Here is a 27,948-nt window from a genome sequence, read left to right on the forward strand (position 1 = left end):
GAAAGGAAAGGAAAGGAAAGGAAAGGAAAGGAAAGGAAAGGAAAGGAAAGGAAAGGAAAGGAAAGGAAAGGAAAGGAAAGGAAGCACACTTGCAAACTGAAACTCTGAAATCATTTTGAAATGACTCAAAGCCCTTCCTACCGTCTTCCTTGCAAGGGAGCACTTGGTCTGGAGATCTGGAAGAGGAACGAGGCGAAGGGCCAACAGAAAGGGAGACGATCGCACAAGTCTCCAGAGGCTTAGACAGCAGCTAATAAGTCACGGAGGGGGAGAAATCTGGCTCGAGGGGGAGAACCGAGGCACACCCCATCAATCCCCATCCTTGGCGGGCCTCCCGGGACGCCCCGACCGAAAACGGTCTGGAAAAGAGAGTCTTGCCTTTTTCGCTGGGGAAAATGTCACATCTGGCTGGCAGCTGGGAAAAGCGAGGAACGCCAGAAATCGCACAGAGGTTTCTTAACGCCCATGGGGAAGGCTGGAACGACCCAGGGCGGTCGAACCACCCCGTCCCTCTTTGCCGAGAACGCTGAGAGGCAGCGCCGTGCAGTGGTTAGAGTCTCGGGGCCAGGACCCGGGGAGAGACCCGGGTTCGAATCTCCCCCCCCACTCGAGCTCGCTGGGTGAGCCGGTCGCTCTGTGTAGCTTGCCTCACAGGGGATTAAAATGGGGAGAAGAATAATGCTTGCCACCTCTAGCTGCTTGGAGGAATGGTAAGAAACAGAGACGTAGAAAATAAATAAAATTGCAGCTCAGTCCGGGAAATTAGAGGGTGGTTCCTAGCACCTCTCAGCCGCCTGGCCAAACTGCAACTCCCAGAATAATTTGGGGAACCCATGCTGTTTCATATTGTATTATTATTATTATTATTATTATTAAGTACTTTTAACAATTATCACCACACACAAATCATAATCATGAGCTCTTAGATACCCCATAAGGGAAAAGGAGCAGTTATTTTTTTCTTATAACAAGAGCATGAAAAGATATCCTCTATTTCCTTAATAACTCATCGGAAAGATCTGCCTGGTCCAGCCTCAGGTTTCTCACATTGCACAACCAGATATTGCATCTGGAGATTGCAGAAACTACAAGCGGAAGAGTTTTGGAGCCTGAGCTCGCTCGGTTTCCTCTTCCCTCCTCCGTCCTCTTTCCTTTTGTGTCGTCTGCTTGGCCTCTGTTATTTTCTCTTACCGATAGGGAACCCACTTAAGGACTCTAGACGGGCTCTGGAACACCCCGTAAAGGAAAAGGAGCAGTTTTTTCTTATAACACCTGCACTGACGGTTTCAGACCCAAGCCTTACCTGGAGGGGGCAGGAATCGAACCCAGCACCTCCGCGCTGCAGCAAAGCAGACACTCTGCCACTGTACTGCTGCCCTTCCCCCTGTGCACTGCGTCATCCTACTTAGAGTAGACCCATTTGGATGAATGGGCCTGATCTCCTTCTGCCATCCCCCCCGGAGAATAAATTAATTTGCCCTGCTTCCTTCCAGATATCAGAAGGCAGGCATTGCATCTAAACATACCCAATCGCTCCACGCAGGAATCGATTTCTGCAGAGGATCGTGTCCTGGGCAATTTATGACAGCAGCAATTCATCCCTCGCCCTTCCAAAAACTTGCATTTGGAGTGTGTGGATATACGATTGAAGCCCGGAAGAAACTGAGGAGGACTGAGGACACAACCTAAATTCCTGTCTTTGGGGCCTGTAGGAACACGCCTGAGGGAAGGTCTCCACCTCAACGGAAAAGGCGCGCAGACATCCTCCGGCAGCCAGGAAAACTCAGAAGCTGGCCAGGTTGCCAACTTCCCAGGAAAGCCTGCTCCATCGCCCTTTTTGTCGTTGTTGTTGTTTAGTTGTGTCCGCCTCTTTGTGACCCCCTGGACCAGAGCACGCCAGGCCCTCCTGTCTTCCACTGCCTCCCACAGTTTGGTCAAACTCATGCTGGTAGCTTCGAGAACACTGTCCCACCATCTCGTCCTCTGTCGTCCCCTTCTCCTTGTGCCCTCCATCTTTCCCAACATCAGGGTCTTTTCCAGGGAGTCTTCTCTTCTCAGGAGGTGGCCAAAGTCTTGGAGCCTCAGCTTCAGGATCTGTCCTTCCAGTGAGCACTCTGGACTGATTTCCTTCCGAATGGAGAGGTTGGATCTTCTCGCAGTCCATGGGACTCTCAAGAGTCTCCTCCAGCACCATAATGGGCCATTTTTACAGCTCTCAAAACCCCAACTTGAGATGCAAAACCTTCCACACCCTGTGGTGTCGTCTCCTAGAATGGGACCCTGTTTTCCAAGGACAGTCCAGGATTTACAGAAGCCGTTCCGGTTTCCAATTTGATCCCAGAATGCCCCGCTTTTCCTTGGGACGTCCCTATTTTCAGGGGAGAAACGTTGGAGGGGATGGAATAGGACATCCCTATTTTCAGGGGAGAAACGTTGGAGAGGATGGAATAGGACGTCCCTATTTTCAGGGGAGAAACGTTGGCGGGGATGGAATAGGACGTCCCTATTTTGATGGGAGAAACATTGGAGGGCATAAAATAGGACGTCCCGATTTTCAGGGGAGAAACGTTGGAGGGGATGGAATAGGACGTCCCTATTTTCAGGGGAGAAACGTTGGAGGGGATGGAATAGGACGTCCCTATTTTCAGGGGAGAAACGTTGGAGGGGATGGAATAGGACGTCCCTATTTTCAGGAGAGAAACGTTGGAGGGGATGGAATAGGACATCCCTATTTTCAGGGGAGAAATGTTGGAGGGGATGCGGTCACTGAGCTAACAGGTGCCGATCTTTCGGCAAATGAGTATTGCTGCCTTTAATGGGAATTGATGGCTGGTGCCTGCTAGCTGAAACCCTGTTAATTCCCGGGTTTTGCTTCGGCTTCTTCTTTCATCGCTCCATTTTTGCCTCGCCACTTCCGTCTCCCGATCGTCTTGCTAGGAAGGCGGGGCGAATTTATCGATTTATCTCCGTCCCGACACCCCCAGGCACACTCAAGCCGAAGGAATGTCCCCTTGGCCATCTGTGAGTCCTCTCAAAGTCCCCAAGCAATGGGTCCAAAAACTGCTTCCAGCTTTGCTCCTTTCCCATCCACGACTGCCGGCCTCACCCTGCCATTAGCAGAAATTAAAAATAAACCCCTCAGCTCGTGGAGATTCGCTGGAGGGAAGGAATTTGCTGTTTTGTTTTGCCTTGCAAATGCCAGCACAGAGGAGCTGGCCTGGGAACGGACCTGTCAGTGACCTTGCGAGCAGAGAGGCAAAAAACAGGCTCCGAATTTCACCCATCCGCTCTCCTCAGTGTCAATGGCCGCTGCCGTCCTTTCTGCGCATCATCTCCATGGCCTTAATATTATTTTGGCAGCTTCGCTCCTTTATTTATGGATCCTTGGTTGTTTGGACATCCTACTGAGAGAGGATAATTACAAATTGATGCTTTTGAATTCTGGTGCTGGAGGAGACTCTTGAGAGTCCCATGGGCTGCAAGAAGATCCAACCTCTCCATTCTGAAGGAAATCAGCCCTGAGTGCTCACTGGAAGGACAGATCCTGAAGCTGAGGCTCCAAGACTTTGGCCACCTCGGGAGAAGACTCCCTGGGAAAGACCCTGATGTTGGGAAAGATGGAGGGCACAAGGAGAAGGGGACGACAGAGGACGAGATGGTGGGACAGTGTTCTCGAAGCGACCAGCATGAGTTTGACCAAACTGCAGGAGGCAGTGGAAGACAGGAGGGCCTGGCGTGCTCTGGTCCAGGGGGTCACAAAGAGGCGGACACGACTAAACGATTAAACAACAAGAAAATGACTCCTCTCCGAATGGAGAGGTTTGATCTTCTTGAGGTCCATGGGACTCTCAAGAGTCTCCTCCAGCACCAGAATTCAAAAGCATCCATTCTTGGGCCATCAGCCTTCTTGATGGTCCAGCTCTCACTTCTAGACATCACTACTGGGAAAACCAGAGCTTTGACTATACAGACCTTTGTTGGCAAGGTGATGTCTCTGCTTTTTAAGATGCTGTCTGGGTTTGTCATTGCTTTTCTCCCAAGAAGCAGGCGTCTTTTAATTTCGTCGCTGCTGTCACCATCTGCAGTGATCATGGAGCCCAAGAAAGTGAAATCTCTCACTGCCTCCATTTCTTCCCCTTCTGTTTGCCAGGAGGTGATGGGCCCAGTGGCCATGATCTTCGTTTTTGATGCTGAGCTTCAGACCGTATTTTGCGCTCTCCTCTTTCACCCTCATTAGGCTCCATGAAGGCTCCATGGTGCAGTCCCCGCTGACGGCCTTTGGCCGACAAAAACCCCCACCCGTGGCATTTTATCTAAATCCCCTACCGACGCCCCGTAAGCCACCGGCCCGTCTTGGCACATCGCAGATTCCAGAAACGGCTTGTGCACCGGGTGGGAGAGGCTGACGGCTCCTCGCCCCTTTCCCAGACCCTGGGAACAACTCGGGTCACGACCCCTGGGTCATTAGAAAAGAATGTCAGCCAGCTGCAAGAGTATGATAGCGGGTCTCCGGTTATCAAGCCATACAAGGGAAAAGCTCTGGGAACGAGAGATAACTCTGGCACACTGCAAAACGTGGTCCCACAGATGCTGCGCCAATTTTGGGACTTCTTCGTGACCCACACCGAGAGAAGCCTCAGTGCCCTTTGCGATTTGCACCCTCTCTGAATCTGCCTCCTTCCCTTCGCCCTCCTTCCTCAGTAAGGTAAAAAGGTAAAGGACCCCTGGACGGTTAATTCCAGTCAAAGGCGACTCTGGGGTTACGGCGCTCATCTCGCTTTCAGGCCGAGGGAGCCGGCGTTTGTCCACAGACAGCTTTCCGGGTCATGTGGTCAGCAGGACTAAGCAGCTTCTGGCACAGGGCGGAAACCAGAGCACACGGAAACGCTGTTTACCTTCCCCCCGCAGCGGTACCTATTTATTTTGGTACCCGAAATGTCCCGCTTTTCCTTAGGATGTCCCTATTTCCATTGGGAGAAAAGCAATGACAAACCTAGACAGCATCTTAAAAAGCAGAGACATCACCTTGCCAATAAAGGTCCGTATAGTTCAAGCTGTGATTTTCCCAGTAGTGATGTATGGAAGTGAGAGCTGGACCATCAAGAAGGCGGATCGGCGAAGAATGGATGCTTTTGAATTCTGGTGCTGGAGGAGACTCTTGAGAGTCCCATGGACTGCAAGAAGATCAAACCTCTTCATTCTGAAGGAAATCAGCCCTGAGTGCTCACTGGAAGGACAGATTGTGAAGCTGAGGCTCCAAGACTTTGGCCACCTCAGGAGAAGAGAAGACTGCGGGAGGCAGTGGAAGACAGGAGGGCCTGGCATGCTCTGGTCCAGGGGGTCACAAAGAATCGGGCACGACTAAACGACTAAACAACAACAACATTTTCATTGGAGAAATGTTGGAGGATACGGAGTTATGCAAACCCCAAGCCAAGGAGATAAGTAACCTTTAGAAGACATCTGAAGGCAGCCCTGTACAGTATAGGGAAGTTTTTTTTAAAAAGTTTAATGTTTCATTATGTTTTTATATATGTAGAAAGCCGCCCAGAGTGTGTGGGGTATAAACGATAACATTATTATCCTTATTATACAGTGGTACCTCGGTTTTCGAACGTAGTCCGTTCAAGAAGACCCTTCGACTTCCAAAATGTTTGGAAACCAAGGCGCAATGGGCGGTCTGCAAAAACTGGGGGGAAATAACATGTACACACAGTGGAAAGATGTTCGAATTCTGTTTGCAAACAGAAGCATTTACTTCCGGGTTTTCGGTGTTTGAAAACCGAAATGTTTGACTTCCGAGACGTTTGAAAACCGAGGTACCACTGTATTATTATTATTATTATTATTATTATTATTATTATTATTATTACTGAATAGGTAAGGGTAAAGGGACCCCTGACCATTAGGTTCATTCGTGGCCGACTCTGGGGTTGCGGCGCTCATCTCGCTTTATTGGCCGAGGGAGCCGGCGTACAGCTTCCGGGTCATGTGGCCAGCAGGACTAAGCCGCCTCTGGCGAACCAGAGCAGTGCACGGAAACGCCGTTTACCTTCCCGCCGGAGCGGTACCTATTTATCTACTTGCACTTTGACGTGCTTTCGAACTGCTAGGTTGGCAGGAGCAGGGACTGAGCAACAGGAGCTCACACCGTCATTGCGGGGATTCGAACCGCCGACCTTCTGATCGGCAAGTCCTAGGCTCTGTGGTTTAACCCACAGCGCCACTCGCGTCCCTATTACTGTATAGGACGTGCCTATTTTAATCGGATAAATGTTGGAAGTTACGCACTGGCACAATGCAGCAGGAATCTCCTTATCTCATGTTTTGCCACCAATTGCATCAAGTCTCTCCTTCCACGCCTGTTTTGAAGGGTCAGATAACCTTGCTGCATCTTAAAATCTGGGTGACCCACCCAGATCCCTCTCTGTAACTGGCACAGATTGGGCTTCATGTCGGAGCAATAAATAATATTGGCTCAGAGGAGAGCTAGGATTTCATCATGGCAACCTTCCTAACTTTTCATTTTCTGTTTCATGCAATCTCCCAGGACTGATGTCGTTTGCAAGATTGTTCGTGTTTCCTCTGTCTCTTTCGTAGTTGGCCAAGGCATGTTTTGAAAATATGACGGTGATTGATTCGGCAATCTGGGTTCACGGCGTTCTTTGTGGACACACGAGAAAGTAGGGACAGATCCTGCCGTCCTTCCTCTGCCCCCAGACCCTGGGAATCGACCGGTTTTGTGGTTTTTTTAGCCCCTGGCTGCTTCTGAACTCCCAGGCAACACGCGTTTTCCAGAACTGTACGGCACCCTCTCAAGAACGCTCAGCCTAAGCTCTTGAAGACGAGAGGGAGATTTATAGCTGCCAAAACGAACCGAAATGTTTAGATCCGGGCTAAGTGACGGCTGAAAGGAGCGTCCAAATATTTGGAGACTCGAAAGCCGAGCTGACACACGAGAGAGATTCATTTCGGCGCAGTGGGGGGGATAGGGTTTCACATGAAAAGCGTGTGTTTTTTTTCTTTCCTGACGGTCCATATTGCAGAGGGGAAAGGAAGGAAAGAGGAGGAGGGAAGAGGAAAAGCGCGTTTCGGATCCTGAAAGAGAGCAGAGATCTGAGGATGCAGGGGATGAGAAGCTCAGATTCGCTTGCTTGCTTGCTCTAAAATATAGACGCGCTTTTACACTCGCGAGATTGAATGTCTTGCCCTCGGATGGATTTGAGGGACGATTCCAACACGAAAAATGTTCCTGTGGAGATGGCAGTCCCAAATCGGTGGCGCATGCCCTTCTGGCTTGCCCTCTTGATAAAGACTTGAGGAATGAGATGATCACCCCTCTTTTATCGTCCATTCCGGGTCGCCCAGCCACTGCCCCAGGGTCCTTTCTCTTGGCAGGTCAAGATGAGAGAGAGAGAGATATGGAGGAGAGAGAGAGAGGAAGAGGTAGGAAGGAAGGGAGAGAGAGAGGGAGGGAGGGAGGGGGGGAGAGAGAGAGAGAGAGAAGGAAGGAAGGAAGGAAGGAAGGAAGGAAGGAAGGAAGGAAGGAAGGAAAAGAAACGAAACTGAGAGAGAAGGAAGGAAGGAAGGAAGGAAGGAAGGAAGGAAGGAAGGAAGGAAGGAAGGAAGGAAGGAAGGGAGAGAGAGAGAGAGAAAGAAGAAAGGAAGGAAGGAAGGAAGGAAGGAAGGAAGGAAGGAAGGAAGGAAGGAAGGAAGGAATTGTCCTTTCTCTTGGCAGATCCAGATGAGCAGGTGACAGCAAAGGTGGCAAGCTTTTTAGCTGGGGCAATCACAATAAGATCCACTATTCAAAACCCTAAAATGTATTGTATATAATTGACTTTTTATTTCTATTCTTTGTCTATCGTGCTGTTGCTTTATTGCAATGGCTGATGGCTGACGCAAACGAAGATTGATTCATTCGTGCTTGTTCCTCGCGTTTATCCATTTGTTTCTTTGTCCCTTGCATTTATTTATTATTGTTAAGAAACCGGAAGTATTCCTGTTAGGAATATTGGACTCAGAGGTACCTAAATATCAGGAGAAACTGGTTGTTGTTTTTTTATGCTGCCAGAACGATATACGCCCAGAAATGGAAGAGTCATTTCCAACTGAAGAAGACTGGCAATTAAAACTAACGGAATATTCACAAACGAGAAGAAACTTCCCGGAAAAACAAGAAATCGAGACAGCAGACTTTTTAAATACTGAATGGGGGGAAATTTCGGAACCGTTGTAAAAAACACACCTTAAACTGGACTGACTTAAGACCAAGCAGTTAAGAGATTTGAAGGGAGTATAAAATAATAATAATAATATATATAAGAAGATTAAAATTAGGGGTGCGGCGATAAGTGTTAACAATATAGGTAACTGCAGAAAGGGGGAGCGGGAGGAGTCAATTTGATTTGATAAAATGTATCTTTCCTGTTTTTTTCTATTTAAAAAAATAATGAAATTGGAATTGGGGGAAAAACAAAAACAAGAAAGTTCTTTGGCAAGGCTGGGGAAAATGCCTTTTTTTTTTTTACAAGCATGCTTTATCAGAGACTGAAGGCAATATAAAACCATCGTGACTGGCGCGAATTGATAGCCTTATCGTTCGAGATTAGAAAGCAAATCAGAGACAATTGGATGGAGACTGACAGCTGTCAATCATTACTGCCCATAACGGCGACGACGTTCCGGATTGACAACTCTCAGCGTAATACCAGAACTCATTGCCGAATTTCAAGGAAGCCCAATGTTTAAAGATTCAGGAGGGATAAAAGAAAAGGTAGAATTAAACCAGATCAGGAATAAATAATTCTTTTTTAAAAAAAGAACAGGGGGAAGATTCATAGCATGTTTGAAAAATGATTGAAAACCACTTTAGACGTTAGCAGGGTTAGAATAAACCGAGCAGTTAATGTATAACTGGAATCAGGAAAATGGGGGGAAAGGGATTACCGGTAATTATAATATGCAAAAAGGAAAACAAAACAGAGGGGAAAAGAGAAGTCTAATATATTAAATTCAATCATTTAAATTCTGCCATTTATATGACTGTTTTAAAGCCGTAAATGATAAATAATATATGCAAATGTAAATTTTTAAGGATGGGTAAAGTGAGGAACGCACTCCTTCAGGAGGCAGCGAGGGACATGGAGTTAAACAGGGATCAAATTAAGTGGGGACACACGTCAAATGCCCCCCCCCAATCCAAAGGATGTATTTTGAATGACAGGAGAGTGTCTTCAGTTCTCCATTCTTTCATCTTACTCCGTCTTTGTCCTGCCTCTCCGCAAGAGCATTTGAGGCACCCAGGGCCTCTGATTGCGTGCAGAGCGCATCTCTCCCTTGCCAATAGCAACTTTCAGAGCCTAAGAAGGCGAAATGAGGGCTTCTGGGTGAGAACACGTTGCCCTTCCTTCCTTCCTTCCTTCCTTCCTTCCTTCCTTCCTTCCTTCCTCCTTCCTTCCTCTCTTCCTTCCTTCTTTCCTTTCTTTCTTTTCTTCCTTCCCTCCCCCTCCCCTTTCCTCTTTAATACCCCCCTCTCCCCTTCCTTCTGTCCTTCCTTCCTTCCTTCCCCTCCCCTTCCCTCTTCAAAACCCATCTCTCTCTCTCTCTCTCTCTCTCTCTCTCTCTTTCTTTCTTTCTTTCTTTTCTTTTCTTCCTTCCCTCCCCCATCCCATTCCCTCTTCAAAACCCATCTCTCTCTCTCTCTCTCTCTCTCTCTCTCTCATTCCCTTCCTTCCTTCCTTCCTTCCTTCCTTCCTTCCTTCCTTCCTTTCTTTCTTTCTTTCTTTCTCTCTCTCTCTCTCTTTCTTTCTTTCTTTCTTTCTTTCTTTCTTTCTTTCCTTCCTTCCTTCCTTCCTTCCTTCCTTCCTTCCTTCCTTCCTTCCTTCCTTCCTTCCATACCCATCTTTCTTTCCTTCCTTCCTTCCTTCCTTCCTTCCCTCCCCAGCCCCTTCCCTCTTAAATACCCTTCATTCTCATTCTCTCTCTCTCTCTCTCTCTCCTTCCTTCCTTCCTTCCTTCCTTCCTTCCTTCCTTCCTTCCTTCCTTCTTCTCTCTTTTCTTTTCTTTTTTCTTCTTCCCTCCCCCCTCCCCTCCCCTCTTCCACTGCCCACATCCCTCTCCCCCCCAGTCCCTTCTCCCCATCCCTCCCTCTTCCCTCTTCCCTTATCTCTCCCGGAGTCTCGCTTCCCCTTTTGCGCCTTGAAATAAAACCGCTTTTTTCCCCCCGGCTGGAGGATGTGCTCCAACAAGCCTTTGCTAAAAAGGAAAACCATCAGGCTTGCAAAAGACCCACCACCACCAGCATAAAAACCAGTATAAAAACCATCACCATCACCCTTAAAACAATGATTTGGGCTACATACCCTTTCCCAGTCTAAGTTCCCAGAAGTTGAGCGCTAATTCTTGGGAGTCAGCGAAGAGACTGGTCCCTTTGCCCCAATTCGTCTGTCTGATGCATCTGAGAAAAAGCGCTTTTTTTTTTGGAGAACTGGGTAGGGAAAAGGGAGGGACCAAGAGAGAGGAGGCTGGGCGGGTCATCCCTTTTCAGGGAAAAGATTGCACAGACAGAGAGAGAGAGAGATAAAGGAGGAGACTTGGAGGAGTTTTCCCCCTGGAGGGAAAACGGGAGAACTTTTTTGGCTTTTTGGGAAGAGGCTTTTGGGAAGTATATCAAGTTTCTAGACCTCATGACAGCTTTTTATTTTCTATTAATCTATTTTCTGTTAATTAATTCTATTAATCCCTGCATGTCAAGTTTCTAGACCTCATGGCTGCAAGAGAAAATGCCTAAAAGCATTCATATTTCAAGTTTCTAGACCTCACGGTTGCAAGATAAACTGCCTAAATATCAAGTTTCTAGACCTCATGGTTGCAAGAGAAAATGCCCAAATAGCAAGTTTCTAGACCTCATGGTTGAAGGAAAATGCCTAAAAGTATTCATATATCAAGTTTCTAGACCTCATGGTTGCAAGAGAAAACGCTTAAAAGCATTCGTATATCAAGTTTCTAGACCTCATGGTTGCAAGAGAAAATGCTTAAAAGTATTCATATATCAAGTTTCTAGACCTCATGGTTGCAAGAGAAAATGCTTAAAAGTATTCATTTATCAAGTTTCTAGACCTCATGGTTGAAGGAAAATGCCTAAAAGTATTCATATATCAAGTTTCTAGACCTCATGGCTGCAAGAGAAAACGCCTAAAAGTATTTGCATATAAGTTTCCAGACCTCATGGTTGCAAGAAAAAATGCCTAAATCTCAAGTTTCTAGACCTCATGGTTGCAAGAGAAAATGCCTAAAAGCATTCGTATATCAAGTTTCCAGACCTCATGGCTGCAAGAGAAAATGCCTAAAAGCATTTGTATATCAAGTTTCTAGACCTCATGGCTGCAAGAGAAAACGCCTAAAAGCATTCATATATCAAGTTTCTAGACCTCATGGCTGCAAGAGAAAACGCCTAAATCTCAAGTTTCTAGACCTCATGGTTGCAGGAGAAAATGTCTAAAAGCTTTCGTATATCAAGTTTCTAGACCTCATGGTTGCAAGGACTTATAAAGTTATAAAGGACTTATAAATGATTCGCAGACTGACCGGCTTCCTGCAATTCCAGAACACGAACTCGCACCTTCGCAGAGAATCGGCCTTGCCAACGGTGGTTGATTTGGGATCTCCAAAGATGGGCAACGCAAGTTGTTTTTTCGGCTTTCTGCGGGGATTAACAAGCCCTCCCAGATGACCTGTTTATTGAGAATTCCTCGGTGATTTGTTTGCAAGAGGATTAGAGGACAGCCAAGGAGCAGCGAACTTTGTTTTGCAGGGAGCTGAGATGATGTTTTGGCGCATCAAGTGCGATCCGACACATCGCGCTGCGTTTCCTGTCCCTCCAAACACTAAAAATTATTTGATTCTATTCGGCGACGTTTCTGATCGTTTCGTTCCTTCGCTTTGCCCGGGAAACAGCTCGATAATGAAAAGAAACCCCAAAATGCCCATAAAAATGACCGCATAATTGGCAAAACCGTGTTTTCAGCTGAGAATTAATTGTCAATTAAGCGAGGCCTGCGGGCAGGGGAATTTTATAGAGGGGTGGGGAAGAAACGATTTGCCGAATGACGGGAACCACAACGATATGCTTTTAGGCATTTTCTCTTGCAGCCATGAGGTCTAGAAACTTGATATATGAATGCTTTTGATATTTAGGCATTTTCTCTTACAACCACGAGGTCTAGAAACTTGACATATGCATAGTTTTAAGCATTTTCTCTTGCAACCATGAGGTCTAGAAACTTGACATATGCATACTTTTAAGCATTTTCTCTTGCAACCATGAGGTCTAGAAACTTGACATATGCATACTTTTAAGCATTTTCTCTTGCAACCATGAGGTCTAGAAACTTGATATATGAATGCTTTTTAAGGCATTTTTCTCTTGCAACCATGAGGTCTGCAAACTTGATATACGAATGCTTTTAGGCATTTTCTCTTGCACCCATGAGGTCTGCAAACTTCACATGCAGGGATTAATAGAAAATAAAAAGCTGTCTCATGCAGAGGCAGACATGAGGATAATGAATCTTCGACAGCCCTTTCATCTTTTGTGGGGCTCGGCGGTGTCTTTCATCGGATTTGACAGTTCTGCTGAAGAAAAACAGAGATAAAGAACTATGCAGCTCAGTGAATCGTAGCAGGAAAACAGAGCAAGAAAATGAGGCTGGTTAATATATATATAAGAGGAGAGCGCAAAATATGGTCTGATGCGCAACATCAAAAAAAACGAAGATCATGGCCACTTGTCCCATCACCTCCTGGCAAATAGAAGGGGAAGAAATGGAGGCAGTGAGAGATTTTACTTTCTTGGGCTCCGTGATCACTGCAGATGGTGACAGCAGCCACGAAATTAAAAGACGCTTGCTCCTTTGGTGAAAGGCGATGTCAAAGCTAGACAGCATCTTAAAAAGCAGAGACATCACCTTGCCAGCAAAGGTCCATATAATTCAAGTTCTGGTTTTCCCAGTAGTGAAGTATAGAAGTGAGAGGTGGACCATCAAGAAGGCTGATGGCCGAAGAATGGATGCTTTTGAATTCTGGTGCTGGAAGAGACTCTTGAGAGTCCCATGGACTGCAAGAAGATCAAACCTCTCCATTCGGAAGGAAATCAGCCCTGAGTGCTCACTGGAAGGACAGATCCTGAAGCTGAGGCTCCAAGACTTTGGCCACCTCATGAGAAGAGAAGACTCCCTGGAAAAGACCCTGATGTTGGGAAAGATGGAGGGCACAAGGAGAAGAGGACGACAGAGGATGAGATGGTGGGACAGTGTTCTCGAAGCTACCAGTATGAGTCTGACCAAACTGCGGGAGGCAGTGGAAGACAGGAGGGCCTGGCGTGCTCTGGTCCAGGGGGTCACGAAGAGGCAGACACGACTAAACGACTCAACAACAGTGGGGCTGCTTTCCGCCTGCCGAGGGCCACTTGAAACCCTACAGTACAATTCTGGGCATCTACTTCCAGAAACTTGTAAAAAACGTAGAACTTGTGCCCTGGGTTGGCGTCCCCACTCCTCCTCCAGACGCATCCCTTTTTCCTTTTGTGCCGTGCCTTTCAGATTCAAGTCCAAGAGGGCAGAAACATGCCTAGCAAATTACCTTGGTTCAGGGAGGATGGGAGTTTTGGTCCCCAAAACAGACGGAGACCCCAGTTTGGGAAATAGATGTTTGATCAGACACCCCAGAGATCAGGAACCAGACAGGGCACCCCCAAATCTGACACCAAAGAAATCTTTGAGTGGCTTTGAGTGTTGAGCTTTTATTTTTTATGAAATCAAAGCTGTTGAGCTTTTTATAAGAAAGCACTCAGGGCTGATTTCCTTCAGAATGGAGAGGTTTGATCTTCTTGCAGTCCATGGGACTCTCCAGAGTCTCCTCCAGCACCAGAATTCAAAAGCATCCATTCTTCAGCGATCAGCCTTCTTGATGGTCCAGCTCTCACTTCCATACATCACTACTGGGAAAACTATAGCTTTAACTATACAGACCTTTGTTGGCAAGGTGCTATCTTTGCTTTTTAAGACGCTGTCCAGGTTTGTCATTGCTTTCCTCCCAAGAAGCAGGCGTCTTTTAATTTCGTGACTGCTGTCACCATCTGCAGTGATCATGGAGCCCAAGAAAGTAAAATCTCTCACTGCCTCCATTTCTTCCCCTTCTGTTTGCCAGGAGGTGATGGGCCCAGTGGCCATGATCTTCGGTTTTTTGGGATGTTGAGCTTCAGACAATATTTTGCGCTCTCCTCTTTCACCCTCATTAAAAGGTTCCTCAATTCCTCCTCACTTTCTGCCATCAAGGTTGTGTCATCTGCACATCTGAGGTTGTTGACATAAAAAGGTAAAGGGACCCTTGATCATTAGGTCCAGTCGTGACCGACTCTGGGGTTGCGGCGCTCATCTCGCTTTATTGGCCGAGAGAGCCGGCGTACAGCTTCCAGGTCATGTGGCCAGCAGGACTAAGCCGCTTCTGGCGAACCAGAGCAGTGCACGGAAACGCCGTTTACCTTCCTGCCAGAGTGGTACCTATTGATCTACTTGCACTTTGACGTGCTTTTGAACTGCTAGGTGGGCAGAAGCAGGGACCGAGCGACGGGAGCTCACCCCGTCGCGGGGATTCGAACCGCAGACCTTCTGATCAGCAAGCCCTAGGCTCTGTGGCTGATATAGTTTTCTTTTATTCTGTCGACTTCCCTCCCAGTTCTGTGGCAAGGTGATGTCTCTGCTTTTTACCTTACTGGGCTGAGTTCTTGCGGGCTGAGCTGGGCCTGGAAGCCAAAGATTCCTCCTTTCTCTCTACTTTCCTTGCAAACAGCTGTCTCTGGCACACATGGTGGATATTTCCTTCAAGGCGTCTCTGTGTTTTCACCCCTCTGCCAATGTCACCCCCCTCCAGAGCCTTGTTCCATTTAGCAATGGCATGTATCCAGCTGCCTCATTCCCCCTGCCCCATAGGGAGCAGATAAACTCTGGGGCCTGGTGCCAGACCCCTACGAGATACGGCCCGAGGGCGCCAGCAACCTCCCGCCGGGGATTCTTCTCGCGCCGAGAGAAGCCGTTTTGTCTTTCATAATGCCTTTTCCTCCAAGCCCGGATTCCCAGAAGTGTGGGGGGCAAGGCGGTGGAGGTGTTGATAGAGAAATCTGAGGGCTCCCTTGGACAAAAAACAAGGACACCAACCAGGAATACCAGAGCGAAACAGCAGCCAGTAGGCTTGGTCTTGATTGAAGACGGTCGCAACAGGACTCCCACCTGCCACCAGGTGGAACAGGATGGAAGCCCTGAACAAAAGAGAACCCCAACTTTTATTAGCTGCTAATCCCCATGTTGTTGTTGTTGTTTAGTCGTGTCCGCCTCTTCGTGATCCACTGGACCAGAGCACACCAGGCCCTCCTGTCTTCCACTGCCTCCCGCAGTTTGGTCAAACTCATGCTGGTCGCTTCGAGAACACTGTCCCACCATCTCGTCCTCTGTCGTCCCCTTCTCCTTGGGCCCCCATCTTTCCCAACATCAGGGTCTTTTCCAGGGAGTCTTCTCTTCTCATGAAGTGGCCAAAGTCTTGGAGCCTCAGCTTCAGGATCTGTCCTTCCAGTGAGCACTCAGGGCTGATTTCCTTCAGGATGGAGAGGTTGGATCTTCTTGCAGTCCGTGGGACTCTCAAGAGTCTCCTCCAGCACCAGAATTCAAAAGCATCTATTCTCCGGCGATCAGCCTTCTTTATGGTCCAGCTCTCACTTCCATATGTCACTACTGGGAAAACCAGAGCTTTTACTATACGGACCTTTGTTGGCAAGATGATGTCTCTACTTTTTAAGATGCTGTCTGGGTTTGCCATCACCTTTCTCCCAAGAAGCAGGCGTCTTTTAATTTTGTGGCTGCTGTCACCATCTGCAGTGATCATGGAGTCCAAGAAAGTAAAATCTCTCACTGCCTCCATTTCTTCCCCTTCTATTTTCCAGGAGGTGATGGGACCAGTGGCCATGAACTTCGGTTTTTTGATGTTGAGCTTCAGACCATATTTTGCGCTCTCCTCTTTCACCCTCATTAAAAGGTTCTTTAATTCCTCCTCACTTTCTGCCATCCAGGTTGTGTCATCTGCACATCTGAGGCTGTTGATATTTCTTCCGGCGATCTTAATTCCGGCTTGGGATTCATCCAGCCCAGCCTTTCGCATGATGAATTCTGCATATAAGTTAAATAAGCAGGGAGACAATATACATACAATATCCACCTGGAAGAGGAACCGGCAAGCCACTCCAGTATCCCTGCCAAGAAAACTCCATGGACAAAGACAACAGGCAGCCCCACTAGACCCTCAAAACTTCCCCAGTCTTCCCCCCCCCCCCGAGACCGCGCTGTTTCGTGGAGGGAGGGGGGACTACCCCACGGAGAAACGCAATGAGGCTTACGGGAAAGAGCTGGGAACATGCCCCATCTTCTGAAGCTTCATCAGAGCTTTAAAATGTTTCAAACGCATCGACCCCCCCCCCCCAGCCGCGAATTAACATTTGGAGAGCAGTTCCAGTAAGTCCATTAAGGAATTATGACTTATGCATTTGTTTATCAGGAGAATCTGATGTCTCGCTCATTACAGAGTTCGGTTCTCTTCCGCCCCCCACCCTCCAAAATAAGAATAATAATCACAGATTGCAAAAGAGCCGATGAAGTCATCGCTTGTTCATTTATTCCACGAGAGGCGCAGAATTGAGTTCTTGCGGCACCCGTTAGGTCAACCGCAAAACAAGTTTCTTGACCACGGGTGGGAAATCTCCGGCCCCAGGATGGCCCTCAAATGCGGCCCTCTGTGCCTCTCCACCTGGGGGTCATTTTGGACTCACAGCTGTCCATGGAGGCGCAGGTCAGTTCTGTGTCCAGGGCAGCTCCATCTGGTACGCAGGATGAGACCCTACCTGCCCGCAGACTGTCTGGCCAGAGTTGTGCATGCTCTGGTTATCTCCCGCTTGGACTACTGCCATGCGCTCTCCATGGGGCTGCCTTTGAAGGTGACGCAGAAACTGCAACTAATCCAGAATGCGGCAGCCAGACTGGGGACTGGGAGTGGCTGCTGATACCACATAACACCGGTCCTGAAAGACCTACATTGGCTCCCAGTACGTTTCCGAGCAGAATTCAAAATATTGGTGCTGACCTTTAAAGCCCTAAATGGCCCAGTATGCCTGAAGGAGCGTCTCCACCCCCATCGTCCAGCCCAGACACTGAGGTCCATCTCCGAGGGCCTTCTGGCGGTTTCCTCACTGCAAGAAGTGAGTTTACAGGGAACCAGGCAGAGGGCCTTCTCGGTGGTGGCGCCCGCCTTGTGCAACGCCCTCCCATCAGATGTCAAGGAGAGAAAGAACTACCTGACTTTTAGAAGACATCTGAAGGCAGCCCTCTTTAGGGAAGTTTTTATTTTATTTTTTATTGTGTTTTTAATATTCTGTTGGGAGCCGCCCAGAGTGGCTGGGGAAACCCAGCCAGATGGGCAGGGTATAAATCATAAATTAATATTAATATGATTACAGTGGTACCTCGGGTTACAGACGCTTCAGGTTACAGACTCTGCTAACCCAGAAATAGTACCTTGGGTTAAGAACTTTGCTTCAGGATGAGAACAGAAACTGCGCAGCAGCGGCAGCGGGAGGCCCCATTAGCTAAAGTGGTGCTTCAGGTTAAGAACAGTTTCAGGTTAAGAACGGACCTCCGGAACGAATTAAGTACTTAACCCGAGGTACCACTGTAATAAGATTATTATTATCTTTACCAGGCCCTCAGAATGTGGCCATGCTCCTCACCCCACCCCAAATCTTTTCGCCTGGCTGCAAATGGGTCCTTGAGCTCCAGTCACGACTGTTCCAGAGGAAACCAAACCAGAGGATTCAGAAGGCAAGAAAGGGGAATAATCCCATCTTCCGTTTGACAGCCCTTAACATCTGACGCGGGTGGCGCTGTGGGTTAAACCACAGAGCCTAGGGCTTGCCGATCAGAAGGTCAGCGGTTCGAATCCCCGCAATGATGGGGTGAGCTCCCGTTGCTCGGTCCCTGCTCCTGCCAACCTAGCAGTTCGAAAGCACATCAGTGCAAGTAGATAAATAGGTACCTCTCCGGTGGGAAGGTAAACGGCGTTTCCGTGCGCTGTTCTGGTTCGCCAGAAGCGGCTCAGTCCTGCTGGCCACATGACCCGGAAGCTGTACGCTGGCTCCCTCGGCCAGTAAAGCGAGATGAGCGCCGCAACCCCAGAGTCGGTCACGACTGGACCTAATGGTCAGGGGTCCCTTTACCTTTACCTTTACCTTTTGACGGGAGCTGGGAGTCCAGCAGCTCTTACCTAACGACGGATCTGCTCCTCTTGCCCCGCTCAAAATTGGTGCATTCCCATTGACAAGAGTTTGCAAAAGACGGCAAAGGACAGCTCGGACCATCTAAAAAATTTTATTGTGCCGGGACAGCGCTCTTCGGAGAGAGCCGCTGGGAGAACGGTTATACGAAAGGGTGATTTGGCATCGCTAAGGAAATGTACACAATGCCATCGCTGCCCTGCTTCAGAAAATAACAAATATACGTAATCTATCCCTGGCAAATGGATCCGTTTGGTCTCGTAGGAATCTACACAGAGAGAGAAAGAGTCGGGGGTTATTGTCTGCAAGGAGGATGGGGAACATCTGCCGATTTTGGGGAAAGATGGGACACCAAGTGTTTCTCTGAGATGTTCTCCAGTCCTGTTTCCAAAAAGAGAATTCCCTATGCAATGATGGGAGGGTGACTCTGTTCGGAAGAGGAATTCCCGTCTTGGGTGCCTCTTCTCCGGACGGGGAAATCCCATATCGCTTTTAAGAGTGTCTCTTAAAAGCAGAGATGGAGGAAAATAGGGGGCTCTGGAATCCGGACGGTCAGGAATTGCCGGGGGCCGGAACCCCACAACATCTAGAGGGGTGTCGGCGGCCCCTAAAACCGTCACGGAAAAACGCCCAGCAAACAAGTCGGACATCTCGGCGGTTTGCGGCAATGCAGCTGGTTTCGGCGCGGGAACGAGCCCCTTCCACTGGCCTGGGGGAGGCACGGAGGAAGCCCCCCCGCCCTCACCGCCGGTAGCGGTAGCGCTTGAAGTGGAACCACAGCTGGAAGATGCCGTTGGCGAACTGGCAGCGGAAGCCGTGGCGGTGGGAGTATTCCCACTCCCGGTTGACGATCTTGAAGGCGATGTCTTCGTAAGGGGGTCCGGCGTGGAAGCGGAGGGTGGCGAAGTCCTTGTTGTCGGGGCAGGCCTCCAGGAAGTACTCCGGCGTGGAGCGCTTGTTGATGAGGTCCGGGTAGAAGATGTTGAATTTGTAGCCCTGCACGATTTTGGGGGGCGGGTTGTCGAAGTCGTAGTGCGTCTGGTTGTACTTGTTCCACTCGAACCCAGTGTGAACGCGGTTGAAGAATCGGGGCTTGCGGGGACGGTACTTGTCGGCCCACAGGTAGGCCTTGCCCGTCAAGGGCATCTCCACGCTGAACTGGGCCTCGTCCGCCCCCATGCCCTCCTTGGCGCGGCGGAAGAAGATGTCCTCCGCGCTCTCGCTGGCGTCGCCTGGGGAGGGACAGAGAGGGCAGCGGGTTCGTGAAAATTCGGGCGTCTAGCGTGGCAGCGGCTAGTCTTTGGAACTTCCTGCCAATGGATGTTGAGGAGGAAAGGGGTGGGGGCCTGAGAGGAGGGTGTGGCTTAAGGGAAGGGGTGTGGTTTGAGGAAAGGGGAGTATGGGCTTGGGAGAGGGGTTGTGGACAGAGGAGAGGGGTGTGGTTTAAGGGAGAGGGGCGTGGCCTCGGGAAAGGGGCGTGTGGTCCGCAGAGAGGGGGTGTGGTTTGAGGAAGGTGGGTGTGACCTGCAGGGAGCAGCTGGGGACGAAGGAGGGGGTGTGGCCTGCGGAGAAGGGTGTGGCTTAAAGGGGTGTGCCCTTGAGAAACTAACATGTGGCCCGCAGAGGGGGTGTGGTTTAAGGAAGGTGGGTGTGGCCTGCAGGGAGCGGCTGTGGACTAAGGAGGGGGTGTGGCATGCAGAGAAGGGTGTGGTTTATAGAAAGGGGTGTGGCCTCGAGAAAAGGGTGTGCGGTCTGCATGGAGGGGTGTGATTTAAGGAAAGGTGTGGCCTTGAGAGGGTGTGGTTTAAAGAAAGGGGTGTGGCCTGTAAAGAGGGGGTGTGGTTTAAGGAAAGGGGTGTGGCCTCGAGAAAAGGGTGTGGTTTAAAGAAAGGGGTGTGGCCTCGACAAAGGGATATGCGGCCTTCGCAGAGGGGTGTGGCTTAAATAAAGGGGTGTGGCCTTGAGCAGAGGGCGTTGGCTGCCGAGAGGGCGTGGCTTGGGGAAGTGGGCGTGGCCTGAGAGGAGACCTGAGGCCAGCTTCTAGACCGCAAGCTCCACAGGGCAGCTGCCCCCCGCGGCGCCAAGCCAAGCCCTTTGACGCAGCCCCAGAGCCCAGCTCAGCCCCCTTCCCCTCCTACCTGTGACCTGGAGCTGCTGCCGGCAGAGCAGGAGCCGCTGGCAGTCCTCGTCCGCCTCCACCACGTGGGCATCGAAGGGCAGCTCGTGGGACGTCAGAAGGCGGGGGCTGTACTTCCCGGCGTCGTAGTCGTCCAAGCTCTGTTGGATCAGGTCCTCTTCCATCAGAACCGCCTCCCCGTCTCCCTCCGCCTTGGCCTCCGATTCGGGCTCGGCGCCCCCGGGCTCGGCCGAAGAGGTGCTGGGCTGCGCCTGGGCGCTGTCCTCCGGCTCCAGCCTGCGGAACGGGAAGAGAAGATTTTGGATTTGATATCCCGCTTTATCACTACCCTAGGGAGTCTCAAAGCGGCTCACATTCTCCTTTCCCTTCCTCCCCCACAACAAACACTCTGTGAGGTGAGTGGGGCTGAGAGACTTCAGAGAAGTGTGACTGGCCCAAGGTCACCCAGCAGCTGCAGGTGGAGGAGCGGGGAATCGAACCCGGTTCACCAGATTACGAGTCCACCGCTCTTAAACACTATATCCTGGCTCCCTTCTGCTCTGAGCTGTCTACCAGCTCCACCCAAGACCCTCCCTGCCCGCAGACTGTCTGGCCAGAGTGGTGCATGCTCTGGTTATCTCCCGCTTGGACTACTGCCATGCGCTCTCCGTGGGGCTACCTTGGAAGGTGACCCGGAAACTACAACTAATCCAGAACACAGCTGCCAGACTGGGGACTGGGACCAGCCGCCGGGACAATCGAACATTGGTCCCGAAAGACCTACGTTGGTCCTGTAAAGGTAAAGGTAAAGGGACCCCTGACCATTAGGTCCAGTCGTGGCCGACTCTGGGGTTGCGGCGCTCATCTCGCTTTACTGGCCGAGGGAGCCGGCGTACAGCTTCCGGGTCATGTGGCCAGCAGGACTAAGCCGCTTCTGGCAAACCAGAGCAGCGCACGGAAACGCCGTTTACCTTCCCGCTGGAGAGTGGTCCCTATTTATCTACTTGCACTTTGACGTGCTTTCGAACTGCTAGGTTGGCAGGAGCAGGGACCGAGCAACGGGAGCTCACCCCGTCATTGGGGGATTCGAACCGCCGACCTTCTGATCGGCAAGTCCTAGGCTCTGTGGTTAAACCCACAGCGCCACCCGCGTTGGTCCTGAGAGCCCCCAAATGCAGCTCACCTGCTGCTGCTACTGCAGCCTCCCGGGGGCGAAGACTCCTTCTTAATGATGGGGAAGAGGGGCTCGCTCTCGACTCCTTGTTCCTGCTTCAGCTTGTAGAGTTTTTGGCGGAGGACGTCCTGGTGGCGCTCCCTCAGCCTGGGAAAGGAGGAGAAAACGCACAGAAAAGCTCAAGATACACGTTGATCTGCCCACACTTTCTATCCCTGAGAAACATAGAAAATAACAGAATATTTATCCGAAAGTCTTCAAACTTAAAGGTAAAGATAAAGGGACCCCAGACCACCATCATCATCTTCATTATTATTATTATTATTATTATTATTATTATTATTATTACCCCGCCCATCTAGCTGGGACTCCCCAGCCACTCTGGGCAGCTCCCAACAGGATATTAAAGGTAAAGGGACCCTATTTATCTACTTGCGCTTTGACGTGCTTTCGAACTGCTAGGTTGGCAGGAGCAGGGACGGAGCAATGGGAGCTCACCCCGTCATTGCGGGGATTCGAACCCCCCGACCTTCTGATCGGCAAGCCCTGGGCTCTGTGGTTTAACCCACAGCGCCACCCGCGTCCCAATTGCTTTTTTAGGGGTTGTTTTTAAAAGCCTGGAACCGATTAATCCATTTCGCCTTACTTTCTACAGGAAAGCCTTGGTTTTGGAACAGACTTCCGGAACGGATCGAGTTTGAGAACCAAGGGGCCACAGTATTTTTAAAAGGTTACGGTCAGAAATTAGGCCGCCGTTGTGGGAAAGGGGTCCAGTCAGGGTGCTCCACTCACCTTGCCCGGGCCATGTAGGCTTTCAGCTGCTGCAGGAGACTCTCCCAGTAGCCTATGTCCAGGTTGGGGCCTCCGGCCAGGATCTTGCTCTCAATGCCCTGGTAGATCACCTGCAACTGATTGTAGGTCTTGCCTTTGAAGACGGACTGCACGTCGGAGCTGACCGAAGCGTTAACCCCTTCCCGGCGCTCGCCTGCAGGACGTAGGAGGGGAGGGAAATGCCGTCAGCACAGGAGAACCAGGAACCTCGCCGCCTCCCCGGCCAAGGAGTTGGGTGCGAATCCTGAATTTGGCCTGATGTTGTTCCAACCCCCAAGTCGATCTGAAGAACTGTGGGCTCCCTATCCATTCACCCAGAAGCTCTTTCTCTCGATGCGATCATCTTTATTGTCATTGTCCCACACAGAACGACGAAATTGAAAAATCTACATATGAGATTTAGTGGTTAGCCCCCTAAAAACTCTGATACCCCATTTTAAAATACAATATACTCCCATAAAAGGTAAAGGGACCCCTGACCGTTAGGTCTTGTCATGGCCGACTCTGGGGTTGTGGCGCTCATCTCGCTTTACTGGCCGAGGGAGCCGGCGTACAGCTTCCGGGTCATGTGGCCAGCAGGACTAAGCCGCTTCTGACAAACCGGAGCACACATTTTTGTTCCACAAGCAAGGCAGGCCCTCCGATGCTTCGATTCACACCTACCTGGCCCTTTCCCAGAAGCCTCTAATTTGCGGAGCTTAGCGATTTCATCCTCGGTGATGATGGTCATGTCTCTCCAGAAATCCACATTTTTCCCTTGTTCCAGCTCCATGTAAACCTGGAAAACAGGGGGGGGGGGACAGTTGAGGCTCTGGACTCATCTCAGGCCTGGGGGGGTGGGGGGTGGAAATGATTTTCTTGACACCTGCCCCCCACAAATACATTACTCCCGTTTTATATCGTTTAGGGCAGGGTGGGGAATGCGAAAATCGCCACGCTGCATGGGATCACAGCCCTACCTGAATGTCTTCCAGCAGGTCTTCCATGTCCGAGACGGTGAGGCCGTTCAGGAAAGTGTATGGCTCATGCATCTCCACTGCCAGGTCGTCGTCTTCGGCGCTGATGTATTTGGCCAGGAGGTCGATGGGCTTGGCCCGCCCGTCTCGGATGCGAATCTTGGAGCTGCCGGGGGGGGGGAGGGGAAAACACAAAGGAGACGAGGTCAGGCTGAAGGATGTACAGTGGTGCCCCGCAAGGCGAATGCCTCGCAAGACGGAAAACTCGCTAGACGAAAGAGTTTTCCGTTTTGGAGGTGCTTCGCAAAACGAATCTCCTATGGGCTTGCTTCGCAAGACAAAAATGTCTTGCGAGTTCCTGCGGTTTCCCCCCTTTTTCCTTTACCTTTTTAAAGGAGTCTCAAAGCGGCTAACAATCTCCTTTCCCTTCCTCCCCCACAACAAACACTCTGTGAGGTGAGTGGGGCTGAGAGACTTCAGAGAAGTGTGACTGGCCCAAGGTCATCCAGCAGCTGCATGTGGAGGAGCGGGGAAGCAAACCCGGTTCACCAGATTACAAGACTACCACTCTTAACCACTACACCACACTGGCTCTCTCTTGTTAGTCTCCCAGCCTCTGGCATCCCTGAACCCCTTCTTTCTTTCCCGCTCTCCTCGCTTACCGCAGCTTTGCCTGCTGCAGGTGGAAGTTGTCCTCTTGCTCCTCCCACGTTTTGAAATGCTCCGCTTCCTTTTCCCTCTGAAGCATCTCCAACTCTTGCTCGCGCATGGCCTTCTCCCGCTCCCGCTCCAAGCGCAACTGCTTCACCTGCAAAGAGAGACCCGAGAATGGGGGGGGGGGGGTTCGGATGATGTGTGTGTGCAATAGATAGATACCGTATTTTTCGCTCTATTAGACGCACCAGACCACGAGACGCACCTAGTTTTTGGAGGAGGAAAACAAGAAAAAAAAATATTCTGAATCCCAGAAGCCAGAACAGCAAGAGGGATCGCTGTGCAGTGAAAGCAGCAATCCCTCTTGCTGTTCTGGCTTCTGGGATAGCTGCGCAGCCTGCATTCGCTCCATAAGACGCACACACATTTCCCCTTACTTTTTAGGAGGGGAAAAGTCAGTCTTATAGAGCAAAAATACGGTGATTTATTACGGTCAGAGACCAGCGGATAAAACACACTTGGGGCTACAACCCCAGAAGTAAAGCAAACATTTAAAACAATGTACAACAATACATTTGAAATATTTATAAATGTGGTAAGCGTATAGACACTTAAAGCTTTAAGATAAGCTACCACAGAGAGAGGGGACGCGGGTGGTGCTGTGGGTTAAACCATCACCAAGGGCCTTCCGGCGGTTCCCTCCCTGTGGGAAGTCACGTTACAGGGAACCAGGCAGAGGGCCTTCTTGGTGGTGGCACCCGCCCTGTGGAACGCCCTCCCACCAGATGTCAAAGAGAACAACAACTACCAGACTTTCAGAAGACATCTGAAGGCAGCCCTGTTTAGGGAAGCTTTTAATGTTTGATGTATTGCAGTATTTTAATATTTTTTGGGAAGCCGCCTAGAGTGGCTGGGGAAGCCCAGCCAGATGTGCGGGGTATAAATAATAAATTATTATTACCAACAAGAAAACTGATCTCGGTTTAAGTACATATGTACAAAGCAAAAACAAGAGTTAACTACCCACAAAGCACTTAAATCCCAAGTTCACAGGAAAGGGGCAGATTCAGCAGGCAATCAAAATCTGAATTACCGGTCAATTCCCCAAGGGTCAAACAAACCTGCAACTCAGATCTTCCAGACCCTGGCGGTCCTCTCCATTTTGCGGCACCGGTGCTTCATCTCTAAGGCAAAGGCTCTCTGCACATGCCCAGAGATACCCTCCCCCAGCTCACTGCTACTTTTGACTCTTACCTTCTGAAGCTCCAGTCGGTTTTCCTCCTGGATCCGTTTGTTCCGGTCTTTTAACTCCTTCTCCTCCAAGTGGCCGATCCCCTTCTTTTCCAGAGCCTGAGATGATAAATAAAATCGAGGCAGAGAGGAAAACGTTTTAATATTCAAAGGAGGCATTCTCTTCCTGAGAAGAGAAAAAGAAAAAGAAAAAGAGAAAAGCGAGGAATGACATGGAAAGAGGTCTGAAACTCACTGCGGTCCGAAACTCACCTTGCTCCAGATGAAGGCTCCCAGCAGGTTGTTATCCCCAAAGGGGTTGTCTGTGTTGGTGTAACCCATGTATTCTTCCCCCCAGCCCATCTTCTCGCGCTTCTTGCGCTCCTTCGCTTCCTTCTTGGCCAGCCGCCGGGCCCTCTTCTCCTCCGGGGTCTCCAGAGCCTTCACCATCTCCTTCTGTTTCTTCTTGTCGTCTTTCAGCTGCAACCGCTCCTGGAGGCTCAGTTCCTCGCCTCGAGAGCTCTGCGAGCGGGACGGCGAAGGCGACGTCACGGAGGACACGGAGGATCGGGACCCAGAGCGCTTCCGCGTCCTCTTCCCCCTCCTCTCGCTGCTGCGCCCTCGCCTCTCCGGGGACGAATCCGAGCTTGGGGAGCGGCCGCGAGAACGCCGCTTCTTGTGCCTCTTCCCATGTCGTTCCTCGCTTTTCTCTTTCTTCTTCTGCCATTTCTGGCTGTCTTCCTCCGAGCTAAGGAGAGAGAGAGAAATTTTGATTTGAGAGTGAAAGAGAGGGACAGAGCTCCAGCCAGAGGTAGCCCCCCAAGGGTTGGAGGCAAAAGGGGGCAGAGGAATGAGCGAAAACTTTTAACAATTGTACAAGAGGCTAGTTTCTACACATACCCAGTTCTAAAAGAACTTGGTGCTGAAACAACTTGGGACCCAAACGCTGCAAACCCAAAAGTAAGGGTTCTGGTTTGCGAACTGCTCTATTCCGAACTTAAAAATGGAAAGCGTAATGCTGGTGGTCAACAAAAGAGGTTCAAAGACTCTCTCAAGGCAACTCTTTAAAAATGTAGTATAAACACCGACAACTGGGAAACACTTGCCTGCGAGCGCTCCAGTTGGAGAACAGCCTTGACCAAAGGTGTCGTGGGCTTTGAAGATGCTCGAACTCAGGACAAAAGGGAGAAACGTGCTAGGAGGAAGGCACGCTTGGCAAATCCGCGCTGTGATCAACTCCCGCCCGGAAACCTATGTCCCCACTGTGGAAGGACGTGTGGATCCAGAACTGGCCACCACAGTCACTTACGGACTCACTGCTAAAACAGTTTTCATGGAAGACAATCTTACTCGGCTACGAGGGATGGCCAAAGGAGAAAGAAAAAGGGGGTTGGACTAGATGACCCATGGGGTTCCTTGCAACTCTAAGATTCTATGAATATACTTTCCACTGGTCCTATGTTTTTGCAGCAATGACAAACCTAGACAGCATCTTAAAAAGTAGAGGCATCACCTTGCCAACAAAGGTCTGTATAGTTCAAGCTCTGGTTTTCCCAGTAGTGATGTATGGAAGTGAGAGCTGGACCATAAAGAAGGCTGATCGCTAAAGAATTGATGCTTTTGAATTCTGGTGCTGGAGGAGACTCTTGAGAGTCCCATGGACTGCAAGAAGATCCAACCTCTCCATTCTGAAGGAAATCAGCCCTGAGTGCTCACTGGAAGGACAGATCCTGAAGCTGAGGCTCCAAGACTTTGGCCACCTCAGGAGAAGAGAAGACTCCCTGGAAAAGACCCTGATGTTGGGAAAGATGGAGGGCACAAGGGGAAGGGGACGACAGAGGACGAGATGGTGGGACAGTGTTCTCGAAGCTACCAGCATGAGTTTGACCAAACTGCTGGAGGCAGTGGAAGACAGGAGGGCCTGGCATGCTCTGGTCCAGGGGGACACAAAGAGGCGGACACAACGAAACACCAGCCCCCCCTTTAGCCTGAACCAGCTGCATGGCACTTTTGACATGCTCAGGAGCACTCTTGCCACCTTACTATTTGCCCCCTGAGCCAAAGGAACCCCGAAACCTAGCAGGAGAAGCAGCTTGGGGGGCTTAAGCCCCTTCCCCACATTTAAACACCTCGCTATAGGGGAAAAGAATCCCCTATAGGAACCTATAGGGGAGAAAACTACAACAACCGCTCTACCCCGGGCGAACTCTATGGTCCGGAGACTCTATGGTCCCCAGGGCCGCGCCCCGCCGGGCTTCCCCGCTCACCTTCCACCCCGCTCTCTCCTCCTCCTCCTCTGCCTCCTCCTCTCCCGCTCCTCGGATCTGGACCGGCTTCTCCTCCGGCGCCGTTCCCTGGACCGGGACCTGGAGCCCATGGCCACTCTAGGCCTGCCCCCGCGACTCTGGGCGCTTCCGGCCTGTTTGAGGGCGGGCGCAGGGACTGGGGTCCTTCTTCGGCGGCGTCGCGCGTCGGGGCTGGCTCTCGCGGCGCCTGAGCAGGGAAGCGGAATCTCCCGCCCACCTAACAATTCACGCCCACCCCACCCTTAAAAAAAACCACACCACGTGACGTTTCCTTGTGGGGGCTGCTTAGGGGTCGCGTGCTGCGAGGGTGG

General features: G+C 50.3%; 2 protein-coding genes and 1 long non-coding RNA gene across 5 annotated transcripts in view; 1 reads left to right on the plus strand and 2 right to left on the minus strand.

Moving 5' to 3' along the window:
* The window catches only part of TBXA2R (thromboxane A2 receptor), an 18,075-nt gene extending 7,494 nt beyond the window's left edge, over positions 1-10,581 (minus strand). Inside the window, exon 1 of one of the 3 annotated variants that reach the window (XM_083483957.1) lies at positions 10,365-10,581. In XM_083483957.1, the coding sequence (XP_083340083.1) occupies positions 10,365-10,539 (175 nt within the window). In that variant the 5' untranslated portion in view covers positions 10,540-10,581. Of the gene's footprint in view, positions 1-141; positions 656-10,364 lie in introns of those variants that run through there. The other 2 variants (XM_083483958.1, XM_083483959.1) reach the window with 2 other exon arrangements.
* LOC310697628 lies at positions 5,930-8,527 on the plus strand. The gene is made up of 2 exons (XR_014521114.1): positions 5,930-7,398; positions 7,739-8,527. It is a non-coding gene; the product is annotated as an uncharacterized lncRNA (long non-coding RNA).
* A 7,867-nt stretch (positions 10,582-18,448) lies between the features above and the next one.
* CACTIN (cactin, spliceosome C complex subunit) lies at positions 18,449-27,867 on the minus strand. Its single transcript, XM_083483777.1, has 10 exons — positions 27,599-27,867; positions 25,605-26,079; positions 25,356-25,451; positions 24,110-24,255; positions 23,451-23,613; positions 23,155-23,269; positions 22,453-22,645; positions 21,670-21,807; positions 20,509-20,783; positions 18,449-19,602 (listed from the first exon to the last, which is right to left on the minus strand). Exons 1-10 carry the CDS (start codon positions 27,706-27,708, stop codon positions 19,112-19,114), a joined length of 2,202 nt encoding a protein of 733 aa, XP_083339903.1. The 5' UTR covers positions 27,709-27,867; the 3' UTR covers positions 18,449-19,111.
* Between the last annotated feature and the right edge of the window lie 81 nt (positions 27,868-27,948).

The sequence above is a fragment of the Podarcis liolepis genome (assembly GCF_965112155.1).
Source record: "Podarcis liolepis genome assembly, chromosome: 18".
Classification (NCBI taxonomy): domain Eukaryota; kingdom Metazoa; phylum Chordata; class Lepidosauria; order Squamata; family Lacertidae; genus Podarcis; species Podarcis liolepis.